The sequence below is a fragment of the Prionailurus bengalensis genome, chromosome B1, assembly GCF_016509475.1.
Source record: "Prionailurus bengalensis isolate Pbe53 chromosome B1, Fcat_Pben_1.1_paternal_pri, whole genome shotgun sequence".
NCBI lineage: Eukaryota > Metazoa > Chordata > Mammalia > Carnivora > Felidae > Prionailurus > Prionailurus bengalensis.
Genome location: NC_057344.1, coordinates 135,358,166 through 135,382,236, shown reverse-complemented (window position 1 = coordinate 135,382,236; position 24,071 = coordinate 135,358,166). Strand labels below are relative to the sequence as shown.

The following is a 24,071-nucleotide window of genomic DNA, read 5'->3' as shown; positions in this document are numbered from 1 at the left end:
CTCTTTCCTTGTCCCTCTCCCACTTACTCTCTGTCTCCTCCCCCAGAATAAATAAATATACATTTAAATAAATAAATAAATAAATAAATAAATGTAAATAAAAACGACCCATTTTCATCTTTACTGTCTGCCGTCTTCATGGATTAACGTGGAGATAGAAAGCATAAAATGTAAATTAGTATTTTAGGAAATTATCCTGTCACTCTGGTAGTCAGCAGGTAATAAAAATAAATTTTGCACATTATACAAAGGACAGGTTGTGTTTTCATTGTTTGTTTTTGTAGTACATTCCTTCTCTTTCTAGAAGACTCTAAGGATTTCCAACTATCTTAGAATATTAGACAAGAAATCATGCTGAAAATCAATCACCTTCAAAATAAGTTCTGCTTAAAAAGTTATAACATGTCATACTAAGTTTCTGATATCTATAACCAGTCACCAATGTCTTCTAAAGAATGAGAAATGAACCTAAGCCTCAGAAGTGATTAACTTTGTGACACTGAATACGTACATGCATATAGAGGTGGATTTGGTATTTTTTGTAAATTGTATTATCTTTCATTTAGAGTCTGGTATATTGGCATTGTTTTTAACACTTTTTAAAATTTTTATTTATTTTTCTTTGAGAGGGAGGAGGGGCAAAGAGAGAGGGAGGCTCCGTGTTGTCAGTGTGCAGCCCCATGTGGGGCTTGATCATGACCATGAGATCATGAGCTGAGCCAAAATTGAGAGTTGGACACTTAACTGACTGAGCCACCCAGGAGCCCCTAAAGTTAACACTTTGGCTTAACATCAAGTACACACATCGTTTCTCAGCCTTTGGCTAAGATCGAGTGTAGTAACATCAAGTACACACAAACGAAAAATGCTTGAACTTTTGAATATTTTCAAAGCACACTGAAGCTTCTAAGAGTCCTTCCAGATCCCTGTCATCTCCACCTGTTGTAGCATTTCATGGGCATTAGCTAAGTGTATGCTTCTTGAAAGCTGAATTTATGGATTTCATTGGCAACTCAGAATTCTGACTTATAGATGTGTATTTGATGAAAGAATATATCGGATGGTATAAATTTTACTGCAAAGAGTATCTTCCCACTTCTATCTCAACAGCAACACAGATGTACACACAGTGGCATCACTTCTTAAACTGTATCTCCGAGAACTTCCAGAACCAGTTATTCCTTATGCAAAGTATGAAGATTTTTTGTCCTGTGCCAAACTGCTCAGCAAGGAAGAGGAAGCTGTAAGTTGGTACATTTATTTCTAAAAAAGCCTTAATTTGGGTTTTTTGTCAATGTTCTTAGTTTTTCATTTGTAAATTTCCCCTTGCCCCATCCTTGGATTGTTTTCCAGCATTCTATTTATTGACATTACACACATTTAGATATTACGTACACAACACAGGTCCCATTTTTAATCCCCTCCCTTATCAGCAAGAAAAGTGCTGCTGAATAAATGAAGTGAACCCTCCTTCCCACTTTGCTCCTCTAACTGGTTAATTGTGGGGCTACATCAGGTCAAACATTCCATGAATAAAGTGGATGTCTTATTTCATATTCCCCTTTTCATTATGTACCCCCTAAATTACTCTCAACAATGCCTTCTACCAAATCTTATCTACCATTTTTTAAACAGCTTTGAGATATAATTCATACATCATACAATCACCTATTTAAAGTGTACATTCAGCGCATTTTAGTATACAGTTGGCCCTCGAGCCATAGGGGTTTGAACTGTGTGGGTCCTCTTACACATAGATTTTTTTGCAGTACAGTACTCTAAATGTATTTTCTCTTCCTTGTGATTTTCTTACTTTTTATAAGAATACAACATATAATACATATAACATACAAAATATTTGCTAATTAACTGCTTATCAGCAAGGCTTCCAGCCAACAAAAGGCTGTTAGTAGTTAAGTTTTGGGGGAGTCAAAAGTTATACATTGATTTTTGAGTGTGGGGGTGGTCGGCATCCCTAACCCCCCACAGTTCAAGGGTGAACTGTATTCTCAAGAGTTGTGCAACCACCATCAAAATCTAATTTTAGAATATTTAGCACATTTTCATCATCCTATAACAAACTCCATAACTGACCCCACCTTCCCCAGCTGTTGGCAACTACTAATCTCCTTTCTGTATCTATAGATTTGCCTCTTCTGGATATTTCATATAAATGGAATCATCCACTATATTGTCTTCTGTGACCAGTTTCTTTCACTGTTTTCAAGGTTCATCCACCCTAAAACACCTATCAGTATTTCATGCCTTTTATTTATTTATTCATCTATCCATTCATCAGTTGCAGTATGTGCATTGTTTCCATTGTTTGATGGACATTATTATTAAAAATAGTGCTGTGGGGGCGCCTGGGTGGCTCAGTAGGTTAAGCATCTGACTTCAGCTCAGGTCACGATTTCGCGGTCCGTGAGTTTGAGCCCCACGTCGGGCTCTGGGCTGATGGCTCAGAGCCTGGAGCCTGCTTCTGATTCTGTGTCTCCCTCTCTCTCTGCCCCCCCCCCCATTCATGCTCTCTCTCTGTCTTAAAAATAAATAAACTTTAAAAAAATGGTGCTGTGAATACTCATGTACAAAGCTTGGCATGGGCATATGTCTGCATTTCTCCTGGGTATGTACGTAGGAAGCAGAATTGCTGTACCATATGTAACTCCATGTTTGCTAAAGAGGCTTTATCATTTTGAATTCCCATCAGCAATATGTGCAGACTCCAACTGCTCCACATTTTTGCCAACACTTGTTGTTATGTCTCTTTTTTATCACAGTCATCTTAATGTGTGTAAACTGATATCTAATTGAGCTTGAGTTGCATTTCCCTGATGCTTAATGATGTTAAACATCTTTCCATGTATTTAGTAGCTGTTCACTTATTTTCTTTGGAAAAACACCTATTCAAATCATTTTCCCATTTTAATTGGATTATTTGTTTTATTATTACTGAGTTGCGAGAGTTCTTTACAGTTTAGATTACAAGTCTCATATCACATATATGATTTGCAAGTATTTCTCCCATTCTATCAGTTGTCTCTTCAGTTTTCTGATGATGTCCTTTAAAGCATGAAAGTTTTTTTTTTTAATTTTTTTTTTCAACGTTTATTTATTTTGGGGACAGAGAGAGACAGAGCATGAACGGGGGAGGGGCAGAGAGAGAGGGAGACACAGAATTGGAAACAGGCTCCAGGCTCCGAGCCATCAGCCCAGAGCCTGACGCGGGGCTCGAACTCACGGACCGCAAGATCGTGACCTGGCTGAAGTCGGACGCTTAACCGACTGCGCCACCCAGGCGCCCCTAAAGCATGAAAGTTTTTAATTGCGATGAAGTCCAATTTATCTATTTTTATTTTGTCACTTGTGCTTTTAATGTCATATCTAAGAAGGCATTAACTAAGGTCGCCAGGATTTACTCCTATATTTTCTTCTAAGACTTTTGTAGCTTTAGCTCTTACATTTAGGTCTATGATCCAAATTCGGTTAATTTTGTTTATGATATGAGGAAAGGTCCAACTTCATCCTTTGGCATATGGATATCCAGTTGTCTCCAAATCATTTGTTGGAAAGACTGTTGTTTCCTCCACTGGATTTTCTTGGCACTCTTATAGAAATTGCTGCCTGTTTTTATAAATGAAGTTTTACTCTATTATGTAATATTGTCTGTGGCTGCTTTTGCTCCACAACAGGAGAGTTGAGTAGTTGAGACAGAGACCATATGTCCCAGAAAGCTTGCAATATTTACCATCTGGCCTTTTTCAGGAAGAAGAACAGATTAGATTACATTATCCATTAGCTTTTCTGGGACCATTTACATTTTGGAAGAAGTTTTACAATGGGAAGAACCAAAGCAATTAATACCTTTGTGAAATTTCCAGGAAGAGTAGACTTTTTATTCTCCATCCTACCCCTAACAGTGTATCCTAGACGTGGCCCATCTTGAGACTTATTTGTCAGTAGACACATGTCTATGTTTGGGGCATGCCAGAAATGGGAAAGACTCTCACTACATTAAGCTACTTTTTTCCCAGATAGCCTTACTATAAATGAGGCAGTCCTCCCTTTTCAATCAGTTGTGAACAAGTATTAAGAATGGTAAAAAGGCTTCACTGAAATTTATTTCTCCACAAAGAGTACTTATGGAAATATTTGAAATACTTTTTCCCATCTTTGAAAATATTTGTGAAATGCTCTCTGTAATCGTGGCAAGTTTTCAGGACAGGATTCTTCACTGATAATATGTGAAACTAACGAAAAAAAAAACCTGTGTGCTTATTTGTATTTGTTTTCATTGCAAGGCTAACACTTCAATAACATTTATTCTCTATTTCTTTGTACTCAGGGCATTAAGGAATTAGCAAAGCAGGTGAAGAGTTTGCCTGTGGTCAATTACAACCTCCTGAAGTATATTTGCAGGTAAGAATAGTCCTAAAGATAAAACTAAACAGAAGAAGACTATGTTTAGCCTGACACTAATTTACTTCTGACAGTGAATAAAATCACTGAACTACTGTGAGCTCTGGTGTTGGCCTCTGTAAAATTAAGAAGCTTGGCAAGATGATCTCAAAGGTTTCTTTGACCATGAAAATTGCTCGATTTTATAATTTATTGTTTCTGAGTCTGACTTACTTCTACATACTAAAGATATGTTGCCTTGAACTTCCATCAAAGTTGTTTGTACCTGCTGCATATACCTTTAATTAAGAGAAGGAGCATCTCCCTTGGCATGAGGAAGGCCTGCGTGGGAGTCCAGTTTCTACCACTGACTTCTTATGTGTCTTTATACAGTTTTCTTACCCTTTCCATGCATCCCCCTAGGTAAAAGAGTCCTGAAAACACATTTCACATAGTTGTTTTTAAATTTAAATTATATTTTAAATTGCATAAATATTATTTTCTATTCCTCTCCTACCTCAAGACTCATTGAAAAGACATTATCGTTCAATTCTGTTAGGACAATAATTGTACCTGGTAAATCTCTCACTCATGATCATTTAACTTATGGCCGGGGTTGGTATGTGCCGTGTCTGCCCCTGTTTAATAAACCATATGATTTCATTCGTATGTGGAATGTAAGAAACAAAACAGTCGTAGGAGGAAAAAAAGAGAGAGGCAAACCCAGAAACACTCTTAACTATAGAGAACAAACTGATAGTTACCAGAGGGGAGGTGGGTGGGGGGAATGAGTGAAATAGGTGATGGGGATTAGGAAGGGCACTTGCTGTGATGATCACCAGGTGTGGTATGTAAGCGTGGAATCACTAAATTGTACACCTGAAACTAATTACACTGTATGATAACAATACTGGAACTTAAATTAAACCTAAAAAAAATGAAGATATAAAATTGACGCATCTTAAATCTTAAAAGAGAGATGGTGATTGGCACTATACATCACTGTAGGTATCTTAAATGGAAGCTTCCCAGTTTATTTTTAAGTAATTCAATTTTTTAATTCAGTACACTATATTATTTGCATGTACTTTTTGTGTCATGATTGTATAAATGCTTAGCAGACTGGGAACTATGTAGTTTAAGACTAATGCTGGACACTGAGGAGTTCACTGTCAACTGTAACTGAGAAGAAATTCCAAAACCTTCTACCATAACTTTTTCTGGTGACGGTAGGAAGCAAATATGAGCTTAGGTTTCATAATTTAAAAAGGAAAGAAATGAGTTTCACTGATAACATAGATTCACTAACACATAGGGGTTCTGTCCCAAGACTTTGGACTAATTCAAGCTGTTGTGTTGGATGAGAAAGAGGAACAATCTCTTCAAGTAAAAGGGATAAAGGCTCTTTCTTGAGAACCATATTACAAATCTTTAGCTCCTCAATAGGAAAACTTAACTTCTCTTGAAACATTTAAGCAGGCTTTTAATTTCAGCTATTTCAAATAAGAAATAGTAGTTTGAGGTTTTTGTCCTTCGGTTTTACTATAGCTTACACTGTACAACAGTAATGAATATGTGGAATAGGGGCCTTTCTTTAAAGTCACAGGGGAGTTGTCAAGAGCACAGACTCTAGAGTCAGACAATCTGGGTTCAAATCTCAGGTCTGCCACCTGTTACTTCTGTGTCCTTGGAGAATATTCTTAACCTTTCTGGTGCCTCATGTGTCTCATCTGTAAAATGGAGATAATCGTATCATTTACCTCACAGAGTTCTCTGAGAATTTAATAAGTTAGCACAATGACTGACACATAAAATATATTATTTTAAATAATAATAAGTTCTTTTTTATCACTTCTTCTTTGTCTCATAAGTACAATTAGTAAGCCATGAAATCTAGAAATGAAGAGGGGGATGGGGAATGCAAAAAGGCCAAAAGACTATAGAAACAATCCCTCCTACTAAAATCATTCGGGAAAAAGTCTATTTCATGCCTCTTATTCTTTAACACCTAATAAATTGAAGCAATTTGTGCTTAGAATGTTTCATATCAGTGGAAGTAAGGTTTTAATTTAAACCATGTTTGATCTCATTTTTTAATAGACTATAAATTTGAAGCTCACAAATTACTTGACAAAGAGGGTTGATCTGCCTCTCTGAAATAAAGGATTATACCATATGATCTTATTTATAGTTCTCGAATTGAATACATTTATAAAGTTAATGTTTTATTTAAGGATTGGAAGAAAATCCATATTCCTGAATCTCAAGTCCATATTAGCATTATCTAAACACACCTGTTTCTGTGATTGACAGAGGAAACCAAGCCAAGCCAGGCCAAAGGTGATATTTGATATGATCCCTCAAGTTTGATCCTTAATCATTTGCAATATATTTTCTCCACATTTGACTGAGAGATGTTTGAGTTTCTAAATAATTTTGCCTCCATAATTGTATTTGAACATATTATAGTTAATAAATTACCCGATAACCCATTTTCTTCCACTGACAAGTTTGATCCCATTGTTTTGTTCATGTTTTTATACCCAACAGGTTCTTGGATGAAGTGCAATCCTATTCTGGAGTTAACAAAATGAGTGTGCAGAACTTGGCCACTGTCTTTGGCCCTAATATCCTGCGCCCTAAAGTGGAAGATCCTTTGACCATCATGGAGGGTAAGTAAATGATTATCTTACACTCTCATCAAGAGAACAATCACCTGGTTTTTGGTTGGTCTGAACCTATTCTCTGAGGAAACTAGGGAAATAAGTAACTCCATGGTAACTCCATTTATGGATTCAAGTTCTTCTAAGGCAAAATCTTCTCTTTGAAAGTCAGGCATTTTTTGAATTTACTAAATATAAAAATTTACTAAAAGATTCCTCGATGGCCTTACAAGAATAAATGGAGTTTCCATAAATCATCCGTAAAGTATTATGCAAGAGAACTAGAAATATCTAGTTCATTTTTTTAGCCCCATGCAATTTTCAGAAAATTCAAAAAGTTACTATTTTGTTAATATATTTTTATTAATTTTGGTATTGCTTGACTGATTTCAAGAGGTAGAAAAATATGGTCCTCTGTAAGATAATGCTGCTTATTAATCTGTGGGTTGAAACATGAGGGAATTCTTGTTTTCTAGATTATAAAATGCTTCAGATTCTTTTCCACAATGAACTTCTACTTCTGTTTGTTTCCAGCAGGCCTTCCTGCTTGAGTACCTTTCTTACCTATGGCCATTAGTATACTGTTGTTTTCTAAAGTTTGGACTAATTGAACAGTTAAGAATTTAATAAGGAAAAGGGAAGAGAAAGAATGATTATTTTTAGCTTCACTCTGTTATTTAGAACAAAACATATTCCTGATACTGTTCCTTTCTTGAAAATTCTAAGATTTTCATTCTTCTGTGTCTTATGAGAAAGAAAGAAAGAAAGCTTCATTTCCTTCATCAAATATTTAGTCTGATATCAATTTAACATCAGATTTTTGGCAGTAAGATAGTTAGTTGGTCCAGAAACCTTAATTTCTTTTGGAAGAGTTTAGCAGACAGTAGAAAATATAAAATTTGAAGCTATAGGAAGCTTAAAGATACTTTATTGTTTTCTCAAAATTTTTTTTATTATAAAATGCATATGAAAAGGAAAACCATCAATAACATATATACACACACTCATACACACACACATACATATATGTATATATATACACATACACACACACATATATATTTTTTTGAGAGAGAGAGAGAGAGAGAGAGAGAGAGAGAGAGAGAGACAGAGCGTGAGAGTGAGAGCGGGTACGTGTGTGCATGGGAAGGGCATGGAGCCTGACCAGGAGATCAGTCTTATCACCATGAAATCATGACCTGAGCTAAAATCAAGAATCTGATGCTTAACTGACTGAGCTACCCCAGTGCCCTGTTGGTGAATTTATATAAGACAGATACTCTAGAAATCACCACCTAGGTCAAGAAATATAACATTTTAGGCATCACAGAAGTCTCTCTCTTGTGCCCTGTTGCTCCATCTTCCTCCCCCACTTAACTTATAACTCTATTTTACTACACAGACATTTGTATCAATCATTTCCTTGCATTTCTTGACAGTTTTATCAACCAAATAGGTTCCCTAGGCATCATATTTAATCTTTACTCTTACTTTATTTGCTATATTTTAAAGTCTCTGGCCCTAATATCCTGACTTCAGCTTCATATACAAAGGATAATAAATCAAGGCCAGTGGATATTATCCCAGGAAGGAAAACTTGGTTAGCCATTTAAAAATCAATTTTTTTAATCTTTTTTTTTGTAAATTAAAAAAAAATCATCTCTATGGATACCAAAAAAAATTTTTTTACAAAATATAATGCCATTCATGATAAAGATTGTTAGCAAATTAGAAATAAAAGGAACTTAACCTAACAAAGTTCATCTATAAAAAGTTTAGTTAGAATATTGTACTTACTGGTGAAAGATGGAATGCTTTCCCCCTAAGATTGGACATAAGGTAAGATTGCCTCCTTCTACCACTCCTAGAAATCCTAGCCAGAGCAAAAAGTAATAAGAAGGAATAAAAAGCATACATATTAGGAAAGGAAGATGTAGAACTCTGTTTATTCACAGACAACATGATAATTTATATAGAAAATTCTAGAGAATCTACAAGTGAAGTTACTATAATAAATGAACTAATGGTCACATGATACAATGTCAATTTATAAAAATTCTTTGTATTTCTATACACTAACATTGAACAATTGGAAATTGAAATAAAAGATATAATTTTAGGACAACACAAATGTCAAAAATTAGGGATATATTTAAGAAAATATGTACAGGACACATATCCTGAAAACTACTAAACATTTATGAAAAAAGAACTATATAAATCAGGAAATATACTATGTTCATCAATTAGAATTGTCAAAATCAATAAGATATTAATGTTCTTAAAGTTTACCTATAGTCTCAATATAATTCTCACAAAAAAATCCAGAAAAAAATTTATTTGTAGAAATTGACAATCTGAAGGTAAACCTTACATGGAAATAAAAATTATCTAGAATAGCAAAAACAACTTGAAAGGGAAAACAGAGTTGAAATATGATACTTGATTTAAGACTCAATATAATACCACAAATAATCAAGATAGTGTCTTACCAATATAAAGAGAGACATAGAGATCAATAGAAAAGAGAGCCCAGAAATAGACGCACACACATCATCATTTGTTTTTGACATATGTGCCAAGTTAGTTCAGTGGGAAAGGAATAGTCATTTCAACAAATGATGCTGGAAAAATTGCATATTCATTAAATAGTCCTCTATCCTTACGTGACATCACTCAGAAAATTAACTTGAAATGTTCATAGACCTAAATGTAAGAGCTAAAAGCATAAAACTTAGAGAGGAAAACAGAAGAGAAAAAAACCTTATGACTTTGTGTTAGTCAAAGACTTACTAGGACATAAAAATCTCTAACCATAAAAATAAACTTATTTTTAAGTTTGGTTATAAGTTGGACTTTATCAAAATTAAAACTTTTGCTCTTCAAAAAGATATCCTTAAGAGAACAAAAACCCAGGTCACAGGAATGGGGATATATTGTGAATCAAATATTTGATTAAAGAATTTGTTTTAAAAGTATATAAATAACTCATAGAAATAATAAGACAACGAACCCAATGAAAAAAATGGGTGAAAGATCTGAATTAGACATTTCATCAAAGATAAAGAAATAGCAAATAACACATGGAAAGATGTTCAGCATTTTTAGTCATTAGGGAAATGCAAATTTAAGCTGTAATGAACTACTATTCCACATCCTCTACAAAGTATAAAATTAAGACTGAAAATGTTAAGTTTGGCTGGTAGAAATATAAAATTTTTGGGCCATTTTGCAAGAGGTAGGTGGGTTCTTACAAACTTAATTATTTACTAACTATAAGACCCAGCAGAGCAGTGTGCTAATATTTACCCACATAGAAATAAAACATGTTCAACCAAAACTTTAATGTTCATATCAACTTTATTTCATATTTAATAGCTCCAATCTGAAAACAGACCAATTGTCGATCAATTAGTGCATAAATAATTTTGGGTACACTCATAAAATGGAATACTATCCAGCAATAAAAAGAATGAACTGTTGATGCATGCAATAATATGGATAAATGTCAAAAGTATTACACTAAGTGAGTAATGCCTAGACACAAAAGACTTCATATGGTATAATTCCATTTATATGAAATTCTAAAAAAAGAAAAACTATAGAATTAGAAAGCATATCAGTGGTTGTCATGGTTGGGAAGTGTGGGTAGGGAATTGGCTACAAATAGGCACAAGGGAATTGTCTATTTCGTGATTAGATGGTATTTCCAGAACTGTCACTTATCAAAATTCATCATATATCTGTACATGTACAAAATTACACATATACAAGATTATTCGTTGCAAAAAATACAAGTTGAAACTACCTTTCATAGAACACTGCCATATATTTCTGTGTACATGTAAGTGTATCTTAATGTGCGTAGTTACCTTGCAAGGAAAATTGAATTCTTATCCAATTCTCATGAAGAAGTGCCTATAATGTGATATTTAAATTCAACCTTTATAAAAGTATACGAGCCAGGGGGAATTTCTGGATCATGTAGCTCAGTGGAACACCCCAAATCTGCTTGGGCTCTTCAGAATGGGCTGGTGACTATAACAACTCTGACCTCATTATTTGGGCTTCATGTTTTTCATTAGCATCCTAAGGAAGAGAATGACGGGAGGAAATAAAAAGGAAAAAAGATAGAGTATATAGTGACACATACTTCATCATTACTAAGCTAGTCTATCCTAAATAGATATAAAAATTGAAAGAAAGTCCCTTTACAAGAACTATTGCCATTTATTATTCTTGAGACTAGATGAAAGCAAAGCCTCCCAAGATAGAAGAAGGAGATTTCTAAATTGCTCGGGTCCTGACACTCACTCTATAATTGTGGCAGGTAACTTTGGCATGGCTATTCACAGACTCATCACGGAGACCTTGGGAATATCTCTCTTTGATGAATTAAATACCCCACATAGTTCATAGCTATAATGAGAAGCAGAAATGCTTCAAATGTTAATATTCCAGTGATGGGAAAAAGCTCCATTTTCCCAAAGTACTAGGCAAAGTCATATATAATAGAGGCTGCTAATATTTGAAAGTGTGTCTGTCATGTGAGCAAATAGTAAAATAGGACTAAGTACACATGTCTTTACATAGTACATAGCGACATTGTTGACAGCCATTTTAACTCGATTAAAATTTTTTCGTCAGATTCACTCCTATATGCACTGAAACTGGGATGACAAAGTCAGAGGTTGCTTCAAAAGGAAAGATGGGTTTATGATACCATTAATTTTATTGAGTCATTTTTCTTCCACAACTCTGATTCAATAGATGTCTTTTATTTAGTTTCTTTCTTTTTTTTTTTTAATGTTTATTGATTTCTGAGAGAGAGACAGACAGACGGAAACAGGATGATAGTTGGGGAGGGGCAAAGAGAGAGGGAGACACAGAATCTGAAGCAGACTCCAGGCTCTGAGCTGTCAGCACAGAGCCTGATGCAGGGCTCAAACTCACGAGCCATGAGATCGTGACCTGAGCTGAAGTCAGACACTTAACCAACTGAGCCACCCAGGTGCCCCTATTTGGTTTCTTATTTAGAACAACCCCAAGTTTACTTGATACTACAACAGTTTAAATTCCAAGAGCTGAAATATAATAGGATGAGTGCATGCTTTGGAGTAAAAAGATGAAGTATAAAACTGGTAACTTTGGTCATTTATCATCTATGTGGCCTTGAACAAACAGCTTAACCTCTCAGAACCTCAATTTGAACCTCATTTGAAAAATTTTAAGTCCTATCTCATAGCCTTTTGAGAAACTTAAGAGATATAAGTGAAATATCTCCACCAAACACAGTGTTTCTCAAACTCTAACAGACATAGGAATCACCTGGGGATATTGTTAACATGTAGGTTCTATTCAGATCTGCAGTTTTGGAGCTTCCAGATGATGTCAGTTATATTATTCTGTCATTACTGGTGTCATCTGGGAGCTGGTTAGAAATGTAAAATTTTATGGCCCGCTTAATGCCTACATTTGAACAGAATCTCCAGGAAATTTTAGTGAACATTAATGTTTGAGCAACACTGGCCCAGCATCAGACCTGGCACATTGAAGATTCTTGATCTAAATATATCGTTAAGTTTTGGATGATCACAAAAGTGTGCAGGATACAGATGGATTTAACACATTTTTTTAATATTCAGAATATGATTTTGAATTATACAGAGTCAAATTTTGCTGAGGCGTTGCTTCAAGCTGAAGAGTGGCCTCACTCCATATCAGGCCTCTACTCTCTGACAGCTACACAATTAGTAGCTGTTTCGGCAGAAATCTGCATTGTCAAAAGCCCTTGTCATCATTTTCCTTACCAAATCTCAATTTAGGTATTTTATGTAGAAACTACATTTACTTACTACATTAACTAACATAATGTAAACTACATTTACATTTATGTAGAAACTACATTTACATTTTAGTTGTTTTGCTATGTTTATTTCTCAGAGACTATTCCCAGGAGCTTTTACCAACATCATATAAACCCCAATTAACCCATCAAATTAGTATAGTTCAAGCTAAGGCAAAGATGATTGAGGTTTACATTAACCTATTACCACTTTATTGTGGGCACATGAATAAGTTAATACTTAATAAGTCTTATATTATTGAGGGAGAAGGGGCTCCGAGTTAGGAAACTAGTTGAGAAGCCTGTTTAATGGTGTCAGCCAGTTGTAAGGGATGGGGAGCTCAGCTTGTAAGTCAGTGAGGAATATGTGAAAATACATTTTGAGATTTCAGATAATATGCCATAAAACCATAAAAATCCACTGATTTTTTAATCAATTGCTGCTTTTAATAATAGACCAACTTTGGGGCACCTGGGTGGTTCAGTTGGGTAAGCGTCCAACTTCAGCACAGGTCATGATCTCTGGGTCCATGAGTTTGAGCTCTGTGTTGGGCTCTGTGCTGACAGCTCAGAGCCTGAAGCCTCCTTCGGATTCTGTGTCTCCCTTTCTCTCTGCCCCTCCCCCGTTTGCACTCTGTCTCTCTGTCTTTCTCTCACTCTCTCTCTCTCTCTCTCTCTCAAAATAATAAATGTTAAAAAAAATTTTAATAATAAGTCAACATTTTTGTCCTTTAGTGTCTATTTTTCTGTCTGAAACCTGTTATTCATTTCTAATTCATACTTTACAGTGCATAGTGAAAATATGAGAATCAAATGGAAATCATAGTATTTTAATATGTGTAAGAGAATTATTTTCTTTCTCAAAGGTCTTTTAATCGTCTAAAATGCCCTGACTCTGGGCCCCTGGGTAGCTTAGTCGGTTAAGTGTCCAGCTCTTGCTTTCAGCTCAGGTCATGATCTCACAGTTTGTGAGTTTGAGCCCAATTAGGTTGAACAAGGTTTGGTAGTAACAGATTCTCTCAGTTTTTGTTTATCTAGAAATGTCTTTATTTCTCCTCCGTTTTGAGACATAGGTTTGTTGAATATAGAATTCTCACCTGACAGTCTTTATTTCAACATTTTGAATATTTTATCCCATTTCCTTCTGACAATGAGAAATGATGAGAAATCAGCTGTTCATCTTACTAAGGGTCCCTTGTGCATGAGTTGCTTCTCTGTTGCTACTTTCAGGATTCTTTCTTTGTTTTGGGTTTAAGACAGCTTGACTATGATGAGTCTAGGTTTGGATCCTTTTACATTTACCTAGCTTGGAATTTGCTGAGTTTTTGGATATACACATCATGGTTTTCATCAAAATGGGACATTTTCAGCAGCTCTTTCTTTAAATATTCTTTCTTCTCTGGGACTGTCCTTCTGGTACTACCATCGGGCATATGATGGCATACGTTATGGTGTCCCACAGGTCTCTGAGGCTCTGTTTATTTTTCTTCATTCTTTTTCTTTTATGCTCCTCAGATTGGGTAACCTCTACTGATTTGTTAGCAGGTGTACCAATTCTTTCTTCTGCCTGCTCAAATGTGCTGTTAATTCCCTCTACTAATTTTTTTTTTCATTTCACTTATTATAAATTCCAACTCCAGGATATCTATTTTGTTCACTTTTGTAGTTTCTCTTTATTGATACACTCTATTTGGCGAGACATTATTTTCACTTTCATCTGGTTTCTTTAGGTATGGTTTCCTTTAATTTTTAAAATGCATTTAAAAAAATAAATAAAATAAAATAAAATAAAATAAAATAAAATACATTTAAAATAGCTGAATTAAAGTCTTTGTCTAGTGAGTGCCATGTCTAGGCTTCCTCAGAGTTTGTTTTTTCCTGTATATGGGCCATAATGTCTTTATTCTTTGCATGTCTCATAATTTTTGTTGAAAACTGAACATTTTTAAAATAAATTTTTTAATGTTTATTTATTTTTGAAACAGAGCGTGAGCAGGGGAGGGGCAGAGAGAGAGGGAGACAGAATCCAAAGCAGGCTCCAAGCTCTGAGCTGTCAGCGCAGAGCCCGATGTGGAGCTCAAACTCATGAACTGTGAGATCATGACCTGAGCTGAAATCGGACGCTTAACCTATTGAGCCACCTAGACGCCCCAAAAACTGAACATTTTTAATAATATAATAATGAGAACATTGGATATCAGATTCTCCCCCTCCTAGGGTTTGTTGTTGTTTGTTTAGTGATTTTTCTGGACTAATTCTATAAAGTCTATATTCTTTGCCATTTGTGGCCACTGAAGTCTCTGCTTGGTTTGCTTAGTTGTCAACTAATTATTGGCAAAGATTTCCTTAAATTTCATAGGCCAATAAGTCTCCCATCTTTTACCAAAATGCTCTGTATGCATGTTGGGGCAAACCTTCGACATTCAGCCAGGTAGTTTACAACTCTGCAGTAGCCTTCACTTTCTCCTCATGCAGATCCTCAAGATAAGCCAGAGGTGAGAGACTAGGGACTCCTAATTTCTGTGTGAACATGCACATAGCTGTAGACATACACATAACCTTAAACATTCATGTAGTCTTCCAGATTCCCAGGAATAGATCCAAGCTTTACCTCCTGTGGAAATCTCATTCCTCAGATTTTCCTTTTAAGCTTTGTGTCTTTTTAAGACAGCCTACTGTCTTATCCATTAGATATCCTGTTATCCATTGCTTCGGGCAGCCATGATATTATTAAACAAAAGTGCCTCATTATTTTTGACAAATGCTCCTGAGAAGAATGCTCTTCATACTGGTCAAATTACTAGTCAGATCAAATAAAGATGTGCATTGTGAGTGGGGTCTTCAAGGGAACCACCAAGTATGTCAAACAATGACAATATCTGGTAATGGAGCTTTGGAATTCCAACCCTGTTCTGCTCATGGCAGGATCTTCCAAGCTGCTGGTTCTCACTGTGATTTTAGGCTATTAGTTTTCAAGGCTGTTGCAAATCTAGGGAGAAAAGGATGGGAAGAAAGGTAAAACACCACAGAGGTTGCTGTTCTTACTGAGAGTCAACTAGTTTTCTTGAATAAACACTCTCCAGACTGCACCAAGTCTTTAATTTACAGATTCCTAAAAATGTTGATTCATAACACATGTGTCAGTTGCTTTTATGGAGATGAGGATTTTTGGAGATCTTCATTTTACCATTCTGGCTGATGTCACTTAAAATGCCTTAAAGCTTTTGAATAGTGACAAAAGTCGTATAGAACTTCAGTATCTTTGGGAATGCAAGCTGGTGCAGCCACTCTGGAAAGCAGTATGGAGGTTCCTCAAAAAACTAAAAATAGAACTACCCTACGACCCAGCAATTGCACTACTAGGCACTTATCCAAGGGATACAGGTGTGCTGTTTTGAAGGGACACATGCACCCCCATGTTTATAGCAGCACTATTAACAATAGCCAAAGTATGGAAGAGCCCAAATGTCCATCGATGGATAAATGAATAAAGAAAATGTGGTATGTGTGTGTGTGTGTGTGTGTGTGTATATATATATATATATATATATATATATATATATATATACACATACAATGGAGTATTACTTAGCAATCAAAAAGAATGAAATCTTGCCATTTGCAACTACGTGGATGGAACTGGAGGGTATTATGCTAAACGAAATTAGTCGGTCAGAGAAAGACAAAAATCATGACTTCATTCATTCATTTTAAGAGAAAAAAAACAGATGAACATAAGGGAAGGGAAACAAAAATAATATAAAAACAGGGAGGGGGACAAAACAGAAGAGACTCAACAAACTGAGGGTTACTGGAGGGGTTGTGGGAGGTGGGATGTGCTAAACGGGGAAGGGGCACTAAGAAGTCTACTCCTGAAATCATTGTTGCACTATATGCTAACTAATTTGGATGTAAATTTTTAAAAATAAAAAATAAAATTAAAAAAACTTATTACAAAGTTAAAAAAAGCAGAATTTATCAGATTAAACACCCAAAAAACAAATAATCCATCTAAGAAATCTATTTAAGAAACTCCTAAAGATAGAGAACACTTTTCCAAAGAAGACATCCAGATGGCTGATTTGAAAAGATGCTCAACACCACTCCTCATTAGGGAAATACAAATCAAAACCACAATGAGATACCACCTCACACCTGTCAAAATGGCTAAAATTAACAGCACAAGAAAAAACAGGTATTGGCGAGGATGTGGAGAAAGGGGAACCCTCCTACACTGTGAAGGAATGCAAACTGATGCAGTCACTCTGGAGAACAGTATGGAGGTTCCTCAAGACGCTAAAAATAGAACTACCGTACCATCCAGCAATTGCACTATTAGGTATTTACCTAAAGGATACAATAATACACGCACATATATAATGGAATAATAGTCGGCCATCAATAAGAATGAAATTTTGCCATTTGCAATTATGTGGATGAAGCTAGACTGTATTATGCTAAGCAAAATAAGTCAGTCAGAGAAAGACAAATAACATGATTTCACTTACACATAAAATTTAAGAAACAAAACAGATGAACTTGGGGGGGGGGAGAAAAGAGAGAGAGAGAGAAACAAAGCATAAGAAACTCTTAAAGATAGAGAACAAATTGAGAGTTGATGGAAGGAGGTGGGTAGGAGATGGGCTAGATGCATAGGTATTAAGAAGGCACTTGTTATGTTGAGCACTGGATGTTGCATGTAAGTGATGACTCATTGAATTCTGCTCCTGAAACCAATATTGCATATAGCATGTGAACTTACTAGAATTTAAATAAAAATTTGAAAAGAAAAAAAAAGAACTTCAGTATCTTGCTACATGAGAAAGACAGACCATGTATCCACCAGAGATCATATAGGGTCCCACTTAGAAATGCTACTAAAATGTCTTGATGGTTTCAGGCAGTTGTCAGATGAGACATCACGCTGACCTCCTCCTAAGGAAGATTTCTCATAATTAAATCTCAAACTTGCAAGAAATTGTGCATAATGATTAAAAGCCTGTTCTTTGGTACCAACTAACTCTGGTTTCAAGCCCTGAATCTGCTCCTTAATAGCTTTGTGACCTTGGTCAAGTTACTTAACATTTACAATACAGTGATAATAACTACCTATTCATTGATTTGTTTTAAAATCTGACTAAACTAATGAAAGTAAAGTGCTAGGTACAGTTCATTGCATATACTACTACTAAAAATGTTGAATGTTCATCTGAATGTGGTTCTTTAAGAGTCACTTTCAAATTGGAAAATAAACTGCTGTGTTTTCTATGCAATTCCAGGCACGGTGGTGGTCCAGCAGTTGATGTCAATGATGATTAGCAAACATGATCGCCTCTTCCCCAAAGATGCAGAACTGCAAAGCAAACCCCAAGATGGCACGAGCAATAACAACAATGAAATTCAGAAGAAAGCCACCATGGGCCAGCTACAGAATAAGGAGAACAATAATACCAAGGACAGTCCTGGTAGGCGGTGCTCTTGGGACAAGTCTGAGTCTCCCCAGAGAAGTGGTGTGGATAATGGATCCCCCACAGCTCTACCAGGTAGTAAAACCAACAGCCCAAGGAACAGCGTTCACAAGCTGGACGTCTCTAGAAGCCCCCCTCTTATGGTCAAAAAGAATCCTGCCTTCAATAAGGGCAGTGGGATAGTCACCAATGGGTCCTTCAGCAGCAGTAATGCCGAAGGCCTGGAGAAAACCCAAACCACTCCCAATGGGAGCTTACAGGCCAGAAGGACCTCTTCACTGAAGGGGTCTGGTACCAAAATGGGCACCCACAGTGTACAGAATGGAACGGTGAGAATGGGCATTTTGAACCCCGACATGCTTGGGAACCCCGTGAACGGTCGCAGCATGAGCTGGCTGCCCAATGGCTACGTGACCTTGAGGGATAACAAGCAGAAAGAACAAGCAGGGGAGTCAGGCCAGCACAACAGACTCTCCACCTATGATAACGTCCATCAGCAGTTCTCCATGATGAACCTTGATGACAAGCAGAGTGTCGACAGCGCCACCTGGTCCACTTCCTCCTGTGAAATCTCCCTCCCGGAGAATTCCAACTCCTGTCGCTCTTCCACCACCACCTGCCCAGAGCAAGACTTTTACGGGAGTAATTTTGAGGACCCTGTTTTGGATGGGCCCCCACAGGATGACCTCTCCCACCCTGGGGACTATGAAAACAAAAGTGACCGGAGGAGTGTGGGAGGTCGAAGCAGTCGTGCCACCAGCAGCAGCGACAACAGTGAGACGTTTGTGGGCAACAACACCAGCAACCACAGTGCCCTGCACAGTTTAGTGTCCAGCCTGAAACAGGAGATGACCAAACAGAAGATAGAGTATGAGTCCAGGATAAAGAGGTGAGGAAAATCTGGAGCTCCTAACTGCCAGAGAGGCCCCGACAGCCCCCTACTGCAGGACAGGTTCACACAAGGGGCTAAACATGCTGGCTCCAGAGTCACAGACCTAAGTTCAAGTCCAGGCTTCACCATTTGTCAGCTGTGGGATTTGGGGACAGTTTGCTTCATCTCTTTGCGCTTTAGGTTTGTACTGTGAAAAACATAAATATGAGTAGGTTTTACCTCAAAAGCATGTAAGAAATCATTGAGCCTTGTCCCTGGCACAGAATAGGTGCTCCATGGTGCTATCTTCTGCTAGTAAACGTGTGGGTTTGTGTTAAGGGCTGGAAAGAGAGGGGCGAGGATAAATGGAAAGTAAGGAGCCTGTTTTCACTGATGGAAAGAGGATGAAATGAGGGTGAAGAAAAAGTATCAAAATAAACAGACCTTTCTTTTTCATTCTTTTCATAGTTGAATGCTGAGAGAGTGTCTGCACTCTTCCAGGCTCCACTCTAGGCCCTGAAGATTCAGCAGTGAATAAAATAGGCCAAAACTCAGCCCTCGTGGAACCTGCTTCCATTCTACTACAGAGACAGATCAAGTAGTAGAATAGATCAGATGCTAAGGAGAAGACTAATGCAGGGTAGAGGGTAAGAAGCATTGGTGAGGTGCAAGGTCATGTGCAAGGTCTTACAGGAAGTCAAAGAGGACGCTGTGCAGACATTTGGGGGAAGAGCAAGTTATTTCTGAGAGACACAGAGAGCAAGGGAGAGGCAGACACACAGAGAGAATCCCAAGCAGACTCTGCACTGTCAGCCCAGAGCCCAATCCAGGGCTCAAACTCACAAACCCCGAGATCATGACCCGAGCCGAAGTCAGACACTTAACTAACTGAGCCACCCAGGTGCCCCTTAAGTCTGGCTTTTATTCTGAGATTAGAATCCCTGGAGATTTTTGAGAAAAACAATGACATGATGTGCATTCATATGGACAAGGGAAATTATGGCCTGAAACAAGGAGCAAAAACTACAATTTATAAGGAAGCACTTACAGTAAAACCTAATTTATATCAGTTTACATCTACTAATAAGATGATCAAGGTAGACATTTACCTAGCATCTTCTCTAGGGAAGCAATCTAGGCAGGATCATTTGTCAGATGTTTCCGTGGACTTGAAAGGTGGGAATACAGACAATGGAGCCCAGGGCTCACAAACAGAACCCTGTGCCAGAAACCAGAATGTCACCACCCCGTGTTTTTACTAGGGTTACGGACATTACAAACTTGATGGTTTTTATGTTCTCCTTTCAGCATAATGTAGGAGATTTAATTCTCAAGTAGGAGAAGACCCAAGGCTCAGTTCAGCATGCAGTTGCCCATCTGTGGTCTCCACCCCAGATTCAGACTGTGTGACTTGGTGGCCCTCCTCCTGTGTGGGTGTCCTAGGGTCCTCATGGCAGTGAACACCATTCTTTGTCCGGCTTCAATTACTGCTATGCCTCCAAACCCCACATGGCTTCCTCATTACACAGAAAGTCAACTTTAATGTATTTTAATATTTTTTGAATCCATTTGTCAATTTTCAGGCCAAAAGAAATATATTTTCAAGAGCTTTGGTAAAGTAAATATAAACTAAAGCACTACTTATCCATGAAGTTGAAAAATTACTTTCTTAGAAAGTAGTTTTTGTAAACCTTGGTAAGCAGAAACTTGGTTTGAATTTTTCTTTATAATGCCAAGTGGCAGGAGGTTTACATAAGAAGAAAGACTCTCATTTGTGAATGTAGTTTTTGGAACCACTGGCAACCAGAATTCTGAATTTCTGCCAATGCATGATGATAACTTAGCACTTAGCACTGGGAAGCAAGAGATATCACTTCAAACTTGTATTAGCAGAGGAAAAAAAATCATTCTGAATGGCTGCCGATATACGCATTCATTTATGAGAACATTAATGACGTATTTATGTTCTGTGATGTATAGTGCATTTCAGAGACTTTGATAAAATGATAAAACTTTCCCATAGAATACCATCTCAATTTCACTATAGCATTCCTACCTGTCTGACAGCCAGAGGGAGAGGGCCACAGAAAAATGGGGCCGAGGAGCTGCCCCATACCCAAGCCACAGAAATAGAAGAGGTTAACTGTTCTAGGGGCACCTGGCTGGCTCAGTTGGTTAAGCATCTGACTCTTGATTTTGGCTCAGATCATGATCTCACAGTGAGTTGGAGCCCCACGTTGGGTTTTGCACTGACAATGCAGAGCCTGCTTGAGATTCTGTCCCTCTGCCCCTTGCTTGCTCCCTCTCTCTCTCTCTCTCTCTCTGTGTCTCAAAAATAAATAAGTAAACATTGAAAAAAAAGAGGTTAACTATTCTATTTAATTTCTGATCATTCCTGTTCAGAGTCATATTTGTCTTTTTCAATTTCTTTTAAACTACACCCCACCAATATTGAAGTGAAATAGAATTCATAGATAGATGATACATAGATGGATACTATTTAACTTTGTTTAGTTATCAATCACTGATACATGCTCTTTAGCTTTTAAACACATGATTTTGATGTTCTTTCCCCCCACATTAGTTTCTCACTTTGTTGTATTGTGGTCAGAGAGATTCATTTATATGATATCAATTATTTGGCCTGGTAAAAACTATTCTTGGGGTGCCTGGTGGCTCAGTCAGTTAGGCATTCAACTTCGGCTCAGGTCATGATCTCACAGTTTGTGGGTTCGAGCCCCATGTTGGACTCTGCACTGACAGCTCAGAGCCTGCTTCAGATTCTGTGTCTCCCTCTCTCTGCCCCTCCCCTGCTTGCATGCTCTCTCTCTCTCTCTCTCTCTTTCCCAAACATAAAACATTAAAAAATAAAAAATAAACTATTCTTTTATTATTGGTTTGGGATTCTACCCATGCCTAATAGATCAAGTGTGTTAATCAAGTTGTTCAAATCTTTTACATTTCTTCTAATTTCTATCAGACAGATCTATAATTTCTGAGAAAAAAATCTCCTAATGTTATTGTAGACTTATCAATTTCTCCTTATAAATTTGTTATATTTTATATTGAATAATTTGAGGCTAGACTACTAGGTGAATATAGGTGAATAAAGTTCAGAATTTTTTATATCTCCCTGATGAATAAGTCTTTTTATCATTAATATTCATCTTCAATTGTAATAATGCTTTTGCTAAAAATCAATTTTTTCTGGTATTCATATTGTTATACCACTTTTATTTTGATTAGTTACTTCCTAGCATAAGACTTAAGCTATCACTTGATGATATTTTCACTATCATTGTTTTTCCTTTGATAGAAAGCAAATATGATGTCCTTTTTCCCCCAACTTTATCACTTCCCCCCTTTCTTCTAGTAAAGCCAACATTACATGAAATGACTCCAGAAAGCCTTGTGGTTCAGACTGCCTTCTGCTTCTGCCATTCTGTGCAGATATCAGTCTCTGGCTTCTCTGTGCTGACATTCATTCATTCGCAATCAAATGACGACTAAGTGCTTCCAAGAGAGGTCTTGGGGTCTTCTTGCTAAAATGATAGTAAATTGGGGCACCTGGGTGGCTCAGTTGGTTAAGAGTCTGACTTAGGCTCAAGTTATGATCTCACGACTCATGAATTCAAGCTCCACATCAGGCTCTGTGCTGACAGCTGGAGCCTGGAGCCTGCTTTGGATTCTGTGTCTCCCTCCCTCTCTGCTCCTCCCCCCAACACTTCTCTTTCTCAAAAAAAAATTTAAATTTTTTTTAAATGATAGTAAATCATCCTGGCAGAATGAATGAATGAATGAATGAAACTAACACCTTTTAAATCATTGGGCGTAGCCTCACTGATTTGAAAGGGCCCATTACAATTTCCTAAGCATTGCAGAGACAGAGTTCAGATAATATTTGTATCCCTGTCACATTTCAAGTGAATAAAATTGCTTTATCTTGTATTCCCTCCCCCATCCTATCTAGCTTAGAACAGCGAAACTTGACTTTGGAAACAGAAATGATGAGCCTCCATGATGAACTGGATCAAGAAAGGAAAAAGTTCACAATGATAGAAATCAAAATGCGAAATGCAGAGCGAGCAAAAGAAGATGCAGAGAAAAGAAACGACATGCTTCAGAAAGAAATGGAGCAGTTTTTTTCCACTTTTGGGGAGCTGACAGTGGAACCCAGGAGAACCGAGAGAGGAAACACGATATGGATCCAGTGAGCCCACTTTTTCCCACTGTCTCCAATGGATCTGGAAGGGCTCTGCGGTTCTGGTGGGAACATTCTACGGGATCAGGTGGCTGGTTCCTTGCTGTACAGTGCTCTAACTGGTGAAGGAATATCATTTACAGACATTACCCATCCATATCTGCAATGTGTACCAAAGTTCTATCATGCCCCATAATGCTACTGTCAAGTGTTACAACTGGATTTGTGTATAGAGAGTAGTTTTTAAAAAGTAAACTAAAAATGAGAAGCATATCTCAAGAATTATTTTATTGCAAGTCTTGTATTTAAAATGTTAAATCAATATGTCGTTGCAATTTAGCTTGCTTTCAAGCTTCACCCCTTGCACTTAACATAAGCTATTTTTGGCATTGTGTTCTCATCAGCTTATTTTATAGATCAATATTTTTATTTCCCCTCTTGCTGAGGAAATGAAGATGAGCAGATATATAAATATATATAAATATATATCAGATGAGTTATTAAAATCAAAAGAATACTTTGTGGCTGTGCTGTTTGTGCCAATAGACCTCGCCATGACCAAAAAGAGAAATGTAATGGTTTTATAAAATACAATAGAATCACCAGAAACCTTTGATTTGCTCTT

At 37.0% G+C, this 24,071-nt stretch overlaps 1 protein-coding gene across 8 annotated transcripts in view; it reads left to right on the top strand.

The window, feature by feature from the left end:
* The window catches only part of ARHGAP24 (Rho GTPase activating protein 24), a 655,671-nt gene extending 631,609 nt beyond the window's left edge, over nucleotides 1-24,062 (top strand). For all 8 annotated transcript variants that reach the window (XM_043572262.1, XM_043572260.1, XM_043572261.1 and 5 more), the window contains 5 exons: nucleotides 1,111-1,243; nucleotides 4,346-4,419; nucleotides 6,949-7,070; nucleotides 18,186-19,263; nucleotides 23,216-24,062. In XM_043572262.1, the coding sequence (XP_043428197.1) occupies nucleotides 1,111-1,243; nucleotides 4,346-4,419; nucleotides 6,949-7,070; nucleotides 18,186-19,263; nucleotides 23,216-23,459 (1,651 nt within the window). In that variant the 3' untranslated portion in view covers nucleotides 23,460-24,062. The remainder of the gene's footprint in view (nucleotides 1-1,110; nucleotides 1,244-4,345; nucleotides 4,420-6,948; nucleotides 7,071-18,185; nucleotides 19,264-23,215) is intronic.
* Nucleotides 24,063-24,071: the final 9 nt, after the last annotated feature.